The 9,063-nt window shown below is 29.7% G+C and overlaps 1 protein-coding gene across 1 annotated transcript; it reads right to left on the bottom strand.

Moving 5' to 3' along the window:
• Window positions 1–8,102: 8,102 nt before the first annotated feature.
• On the bottom strand, window positions 8,103–8,535 carry LOC111913742 (small polypeptide DEVIL 14). Its single transcript, XM_023909446.3, has one exon. It carries the CDS (start codon window positions 8,480–8,482, stop codon window positions 8,342–8,344), a length of 141 nt encoding a protein of 46 aa, XP_023765214.1. The 5' UTR covers window positions 8,483–8,535; the 3' UTR covers window positions 8,103–8,341.
• Window positions 8,536–9,063: the final 528 nt, after the last annotated feature.

Below are 9,063 nucleotides of genomic sequence, written 5' to 3'. Positions count from 1 at the left end.
TATATATATATATATATATATATCGGTACACTGGAGATGCATTTGACTAGAATACTAACAGGTTTTTGTGCAAATCGTAGAAATTCGTTATTTATTAAATAAATAACAATAGTTGTACTCGTTGAACAGATATATCGTTTTCGTTTCGTGATATTAGTTGTGCATCGTTGACTAGGTATATCGTTTTGTTTTGTTTATATTAAAACTAGGCGAATGTCCGCGCGTTGCGCAGTGGGATAATTATGTAGTTTAATATGGTTATATATGGTTTAATGTATTGTGAATAAGCCATACATAAAACTTGTATGCGATTAAATAGCATGTATATTTTTTGATTTACAGATTTTTAATCATAATAAATAATGAAATTTTTTTACTATTAGTTTAAAATTTTAAATGTAATTTTTATGTACACATTAGTATCTAATGTAATTAGTTGATGATTGATTAGATATGGATTCTCATATGTGGACGTCTATTTATGTTGAACCTCATAAAAATACATATTTAACGACTTTTGTTAGTTTTACTATTGAATTGAAAATGGTGCCGTATTTTAAGTAAATATAAAAAATCACATTCTCAATCTATTTTAAGACAGTGACATATTTTAAGTTAATATAAAAAAATCATATTCTAGAACTAATGAAAAGAAAAAAGGGAGCCAAATTTTTTAACTATAATAAAGTTGATTCCAATTAAAAAGTGCTTAATCGAAGATAATATCGTTCAATAAACATCATAAGATATTAGGTTATATTCGAATTACAGACATCATTTTTGTAAGAGTCATTTAAAATATATGAGACTATAGTGCCTAATACAACAATGTAATAACCAAATGACCCTAACATATTTTAAATGAAATATAATTATAATATATTATCTATGCAACTAAATTTCTACACAACATGTGGGAGTCGTCTACTATATGGTATTCTTCTAATATATTACTATAGTATAAACATTATATTTGGAAAACCACTTTGAGTTATATTGTAGTTTATAACATTAAATTTGTGATGGGATGTATTTGACACACATTTGTGTATTTATATTTATATTATATATTTAAAACAAATCTTATATAAACATCCAACCTAAATATTCATCTTCAAGTTTTCTTTCTTCGCCACGTAAACAAACTTTTGTTATAAAGCCAGAAATGGAATAAAAGACACTTAATTGTATGATCATGATATATTGTATTTTGATTGGGGCTTGTACAAAACATGCATGAGCATATATTATTAATTTATCTCTTTTTTTGGGTAATTCGAATAAGATAGCTTCAAATCCAACGTATCAAACGGATTACCCATTTACTAAAGTCTAAAACCCAAAAACTCAAACATGTTTTAGTACCATATAAATATATGAGGTTTTAGCAAATTATTATCTCATACGAATTACCGAATTATTAAGAAGTTGAAAAGGTTTGGGGGTTTCAAATGCATGAGGTTTTAGCAAATTATTGTGGGGGGTTTCAAATGCATGACAATCAAGGGAAAATGCAAACTTTATAAGTATGTAAGATAATCCATATTTAATCATATTTATCAAAAAGGATCTGATATTATTGATATTGGCAAAAATGGTCCCTCATTTTATAAAGTATCAAATAAGACTTATATTTGTCAAAAGATGTCATAAGTGGTTCAAAACTATGTCAATTGTTGAAAATGACCCATTTCAACTCTCCTTTTAGCCCTACATTTATGATAATGTTCCAAAAAGGCTCTTGTTATATATATATATATATATATATATATATATATATATATATATATATATATATATATATATATATATATATATATATATATATATATATATATATGGCCGAAAATAGTCCAATATATCAATATTTTCATAACTTAATGTCTTCAAAATATTAGTTCTAACCTTTTGTTTAAACAATTTCTTTGAGCAATCCTTGTGATTTTTGGCATAAGGTTTTATGAATGACAATTCGTATAAATACTAGTTTTTACTTCTAATCAACAATAATTAGTGAAATATAGCTCACGTTCTTGGGACTTAACCAAAACTCGAATTTTGGAATCCTATAGGGAGTGTTATGATCTTAAACACATACATCACAACATAGAATTATAGACGAGAAAATATATAATGATTTCACAAGACCCATGACTTGTAATCTCCCCCAAAACAATCAAAACTCAAAAAGAGCGGTATGAAGCTCACCTTGGTTAGGAGAATGGGTGGTTGAAGAGATGAGGTGAGACATTTGGAGCCTAGGACACTTGAAGTGTTGGATGAACTTCTTGAGGGATTGCTAGCATAAGATTATGAACATATAATTTATGTGTAAGTAGAAGAGTCACAGTAGTTAAATGTATGAACCATTTACTAGCATGAACTACTTACCAAAAACTAGGAAGAATTGTGAAGTAATGAATCTTGGAGTTAAGCCTTGAGTTCTTAGGAGCATTTACAGGAGGTTTACAAAATGTGAAATGGAGTTGTAGAATGAAAATTGGGGTTTACGGCCCTTCTTATGGGATAAGGATTTGGATGGGATGTTTGCTTGGTTTACTGTTGGGTAATACATAGTTTACTGAGATATGCCTTGGAATTAGCCATTTACAGCTCATAATCCGTAAATAATCTTAAAATGGGGAAGGTTTCATGGTCCAAATGGGTTTAAACAAAGGGTTTACGCTCAAAAGAAATCCCCTAAGGGGTTTACGGCCAAAAAGGGATCCACCCAAGGTGGTTTACGACCTAAAGGTGGCCTAGATTGGTGTTCACGGCCAAGGCTTGGTGATTTGAGGTGGTTTACGACCATATTGCTTCCTTGGAAGTTGTTCATGGCCAAACTCATCCCACAAAGTGTAGTTCACGGTCAAGGTGATTCCTAGGGAAGTATTTATGGTCTAGATGTATAGGATCTTTAATATGTTTGTTTATGTGATTATATTTGACGTAAGTTCAACATTACATTAATTTGCATGGATCATGGGAGTTTTCGGGTAGTATAATCCTCAAAAATTACATTACCAAAATATAATAATAGCATAGATACAACTATTACATATACGTTACTCTTTTGGCTTGGTTTCTAAACTTGAAAATTTCCAATTGTGACACATTCAATCTTATGTGCAGTCAAAGAAACATCACATTGCCTCTCTCGACTCAACGAATAATGTGAAACAACGACAACTTCTCGTCGACCTTAGCTTCTCTTCTGATCATCGCGACGACAGCTTCCGGTTTGTCGACAGCTTTCAATCTCTCCTTCAATCGACAACGATAGCTTCTAGTTCGTCGACAACTTCTAAAATCGTTTGTTCTTTCTAATATTGTTTGTTCTTTCTGCAACATCAGGTAAGCAATGATTTTTTTAAACCGTTTGTTCTTTCTTCATCTTTCTAAAATCGTTTGGTGTTTCTTCATCTTTTTTAATTGTTAGTTGGATTTGTGTCTCGGTTGTAATAGATAGGGCAGAAGGGTATTTGGAGTCAAGTAATTTCTTGACCAGAATCTTTAAGTAATTTGTGTATGAAACCATGTGCCCACCAAGTGTTTGATCAATTTCCTTAGTGAAGGGTATTTGGATTTGGGTAATTTCTTAACCAAAATTTGGTCCCTTTATCATGTGTGAAGTTATCAAGAACCATGGATTAAAGATGTATGGGGTTTGGTGGTGGTATTTAGCTGTATGTGTATGTAGGAATAGAGCAGGTGGTGGTATTTGGCTATATGTGTATGTAGTAAGAACACAGATTGGATTGTAGGTTAGTTCTTCATCCCTCAATTCTTGGTTTTATGTGTGTATGTTTATGTAGCAAGAACACATATTGGTTTTGCATATATCTGAAATTGAATATATTTTTCCATTTTTCCAGCTCTATTGATCTCTCAAGCATCACATCAGATGTTTTAAGAAGTGAGTTATCTAAAAGGCTTAAAGGGTTTCTTGCAGCATGGCCTCCTTCTTGTCCACAGCCTCATGTCAATGAACTTCTTATAGCAAAGGGATTTTTTTTAATCAAGTTTCATGTTATAATGTTAATTTATTAAATTTTTAATAATTTTTTAAATTTATAATGTTATATTCTTAGGATAAGTGTTATATTTATTAATTTTTTAATATTTTTTAAATAATTAATGGTTTCTGATTAATCCTCCTGTGAATCCCCGTCTAACTGATTAATCTATTAACCACAGTCCACCGATTAGTCTACGTCAAGCGATTTCTACAACTTTGATATATATATATATATATATATATATATATATATATATATATATATATATATATATATATAGAGAGAGAGAGAGAGAGAGAGAAAGAGAGAAAGAGAAGAGAAATATAGAGAATGGGTGGGTAGGTGGGATGCGGGTGGTAACCGTGTTGTGGGCCTTTTCTTATCTCTTAATTATTAAAATATAAAAAAATTAAAAAAAATAAAAATAAAAGTAAAATGGTATAGTAGTCATTTCAGTTTTCGAGTGGATTATATACACAACAAAAGATGTTCAAAATGACCATTTATCCATTTTTCAAGGTTTGGACTTGTTTCCCGTAAAAATACAGACCACAAACACCATTTGTGCAGTTTTATCTAGAAAAATTGATTTTTTATAAAGATAATATTTTTACTGCACTTTTGATCACATACATAACATAGGATCACTTACATTAACAATATCATACAAAACATAAGATCGCTTACAACAATATTGATATTTCTTTTCAATTTGTTTAAGAAGGTCACATATATTAAAAGAATAGCAATATGCTAGAAAAAAGAAACAATTATATGGAAGCAACAGACAAAATTGTATCCTGCAACCAGGCAACCCAATTCTTGTCAAATTAATTTTTATTTATCTGTATATATGCGTGGCAAAAGTATTTGAAATCTTTTAAAACATGTAAAATTACATAAAAATGTCTTATCTAAAATATGCCCTTGATTTAAAAAAAGGGTAATTATATCAATTTAGAAAATTATAAATGAGCTTTTTCTAAAAGAGTACTTGAACTAACTTGTAGATTTGAAGCATTTTGTTCTAGCTAAAAGCTAGAATCTCCTACCACAGAACGAAAAAAAAATCGAGCTTTTTGCTAAAATCTAGAAGCTCCCAAAAATTTTGTGTCGAACACGCCCGGGCATGCCCTATAGGAACTATTGAACTAATGTGTTTACCGATTTACTCAAAAGTCAAACGAAACAACTTATAATACTAGAGTTTGATCTTGGATGAGGTGTCATGTGAGCTCCATGGGGAAGTAGATTGTCATATTCTTTTCTCTAATGACATTATGATGGTGGTTGAATCTATGATTGAGGTTAATGCTCGGTTAGATACTTGGAGGTCCATGTTAGAAGAAAAAGGGCAAAATATCAACACTGCTAAAATAAAGTATCCATGGTGTAATTTCATTAGGGAGACAAATTATACAAGTATAGATGTAAGTATTAGGGAGCAAACTCTCCCCTCGATGGATAGTTTCAAGTATTTAGGGTATATGATCTATAAGGATGCGGATGTGGAGGTAGATGCCATCCAACACATAAAAGTGGGTTGTATAAAAAGAAGTTTTATAGAGTAACCATCTGGCATGCCATGTTGTATGGATTTGAATGTTGATTAAGTAAAAAGGACCATGTGAGAAAGATTGAAGTAGCTAAAATAAGGATGCTGAGGACTTGAGGTGGACTTGCGGTCTAACTCTTCTAGATAGAATATATAATACAATAATAAGAAATTTGTTTGGAGTGAAGTAGATCACTGAAAACTTAAAGAAAAGAAGATTGGGGTGATATGGACATGTCCACAGAAGTACAACATCAAATACAATAAAAAGGGTAGAGTCGATGATGCTTGATGGTGAGAGGAGAAGAGGGTGTCCTAAAATGAAGTGGGAGGATAGTGTGAAGCTAGACATGGAGGAACTTGCTCTACCGAGGACATGTGCTCATAGAAGGCGTGGATGCTTAATATTAAGGTAACTGAGTAGCCTATCCACTTATAGGTTTTGTTGTTTGATATTTATATTGATGAAAATTGCTTCATGCTAATATGCTCGTTTTCCGACTTTCATTTTTTTCCATGCTCTTATTTTTCTTTTTACATTGACTTATTGTTTTCTTGGTTATTTCATTTGAAGGTTTTCGAGTTCATATTTGCATGTTTTATATTTTTAGTAGGTTTTGCTTACCACTAACTTGACGTATTAATTCCTTCTTTACCTAGATCATCGATAATAAACATGTCGGAGGTCATCTATGTGACACAGCTGTTCTTCAAGATAGACTATTGACATTCTACATCCCTTACCTCATCTAAATAAGATTTTTTTAGGCATGTTGTTATTATAGGGCTCATTAATTTCTATTTATATCATTTTATTCCTTTTTGTGTAAAAGTTGTTTTTTTAAAAATTAAATTAGAATAACTAAGCATTTATTATTATAGAATAAAAGATTAAAATAAATAAAATTTAATAAATCTATAATATTTTGTTATAGAATAAAAATCAATCGTACTTAAAATTAAATTTAGGCAACTAAATAGGATATATAAACACAAATAAACATACTTTAAATTAAACTTAGGCAACTAAATAGGATAGATAGTTTTTCTATTATAGAAAAAGTAAATTAAATATAACTTACATTTTATTTTTAACTAGTTTATAACCCGTGGGAACCACGGTTATAAAATTAATTAAACTTTAATAGTTAAAATTTAAAATTATTAATAATTTATTTTAAATAAATTATTAATTAAAAGGTTCTTTTAGTTATATAAAATTATAATCATTGATTTAAATAAATATGTAAAATTATATAACTTATAATTTGTATTAATTTTATTTTAATTTTTATTCTAATATTGTTAATTTAATTTAATTAGAATGAGAAATTTAAATTTTGAAATTTGAAATGGAGAATCAATATGTTGACAAAATGGTATGCATTAATTATAAGACATAATAAGGTAAAACAAGACAAAGAAAAATAAAATTTACATCAATTATGAGGCTTAATATGGTGATACATGTCAAAAGGAGATTAAAAACTACTCTTTTATTAGAATAGAGAAATTTTATATTTAATAAATAGTTAAATATCAAATTATATAAAAATCATTGTAGTTTGGAATTTTTTTTGTTTAACTACCGTCATGACTGAAATTTTACGTTTCTTAAAATAACTACATAAAACTTCGAATTAAATAACAAACTCAACAAACTATATATTCTTCATCTATCTTCTAACTGAATTAAATAGCAAACTATTCTCTATCTAATGGAATGATGAAACGTTCTTAAATAACTCAACAACTTTGAATTATATAAAAAATTACTATATTTTGTAAAATAAATTAGGGATTTTCTAATATGTGTCGCACATATAAAAAGTATTAATTAATCACAATTATTATCATAATTAAATGTGAAATGCATTAATTATGGAGATTATTAATGAGTTTTATATTTAATTATGGTAATATTTCTTATAATTAATGTGCTTAACATTTAATTATGGTAATAATTATGATTAATTAATATTTCTTATATGTGCCTTAGGGCACATATTAGAAAATCCCAATAAATTATGATCTAACCACCCGGAATAATTTTTCGGCTATTGACAATATCTATCAAATTTAAACTCGTCATATAAAACGCGTTGAATCTATTGTGTATCCATGGAGGATATCTTGATTTAATAAAATTTTTCCTATTGTGATTCCAATGCTTTAGTATGTTGTTTACTTCCATATTGTGTAAGAGACAATGACTTCTTTTCCATCTCTCTTCTGCACAAAAAACATGAATATTCTTCTTATTTTCATCGTTGAAATTAGCCTTAAAAATTTGTTGCTCACATCCGGTCCCCTACGTACCTATAACAAACGTACACGCCCTATAATAACACATATGGAGGTGGCAAAATGACAGGTTGGGAAACTAATTACCTTTGTATAGATCAAAACAATGGTGGGGTTGGACATTGAAAGAGTTTCCTTTGTGTAGGGTCCGGAATTTGGATGCTAGCTCTTATAAATTTTGTTTGTGTCAAATAATATTAACAATCACCATACATAATTAGTGCTTGATCCCAAAAATAAGATTTATGCATAATCATTATTCAAATCTTACATTGTACAAAAGGGCCTATAATTCCATTAACGAGTCAACACTATAATTGTTTCAAAACTTCGTTTATCATGTATACATAAAACACTTTATGGAACATTTCTTTCTATATACATATAAAGATCAATAACGTGTAAAACTTACGTCTCTTCCTAGAGCTAATAGATGCATTTCGATCCACATTTATACTTCTTCTTAATCATGCGAGCACATAAGAAACATGGTGCACCTCCATATGATATAAAGTCGTGCCTTTTGCTCCCTGATTTGCTTAGAACATCGCACTAGTGATCGTTGTTTCAAAGTCTTGAAGCTTGATAAACCTGCAGCTGCCATATGAGAACTTTGTTGTTGAAAGCTTTTAGAGTATTATTCTGCACATAAATACTTACATGTGTCTATATATATATAGGCCAACTTAAAAGAGTAAACTTGCATACCCCCACCCCACCCTACCACCTCCCCTCGGGTCCATAAGATAAGGGAAAAAATAGTGGCGTGTTTCTCCTTACACTAATGGCCAAATTTGCTTTAAAATGACATGTCATCAAGCTCCTATTTTTGTAGTCAAAAGGGACCATACATGTCTTAAGAAACGACTGGATAAGATGGTGATAAACATACATGCGTGTTTATACGGGCACATGGTGTGTTACGATAAATGATAAATGATTGATTGGTCAAACAACCTACAGTTTTTTGTGTTCTCAAAAATATAAATCTATCTAAAATAATATTATTTCAAATTGAAGAATAAAACTACAAATTAGTTGGCTCTAGTTTTAACCAGATCAGATCAGAAGTGTTATTTGGTGTACATATGTTTGTGTGGCTCAAGATGAAGAAGGCGTTCAAAATTTTGGTTGCATGTTGTTCCTGTAGGCTGTATGAATCAGACAAATTGTCTGGCACTTTAC

The sequence above is a fragment of the Lactuca sativa genome, chromosome 8 (genome assembly GCF_002870075.4).
Source record: "Lactuca sativa cultivar Salinas chromosome 8, Lsat_Salinas_v11, whole genome shotgun sequence".
In the NCBI taxonomy this organism is placed as follows: domain Eukaryota; kingdom Viridiplantae; phylum Streptophyta; class Magnoliopsida; order Asterales; family Asteraceae; genus Lactuca; species Lactuca sativa.
The sequence above is the reverse complement of the archived record's forward strand: the minus strand, read 5'-3'. Positions and strand labels throughout refer to the sequence as shown.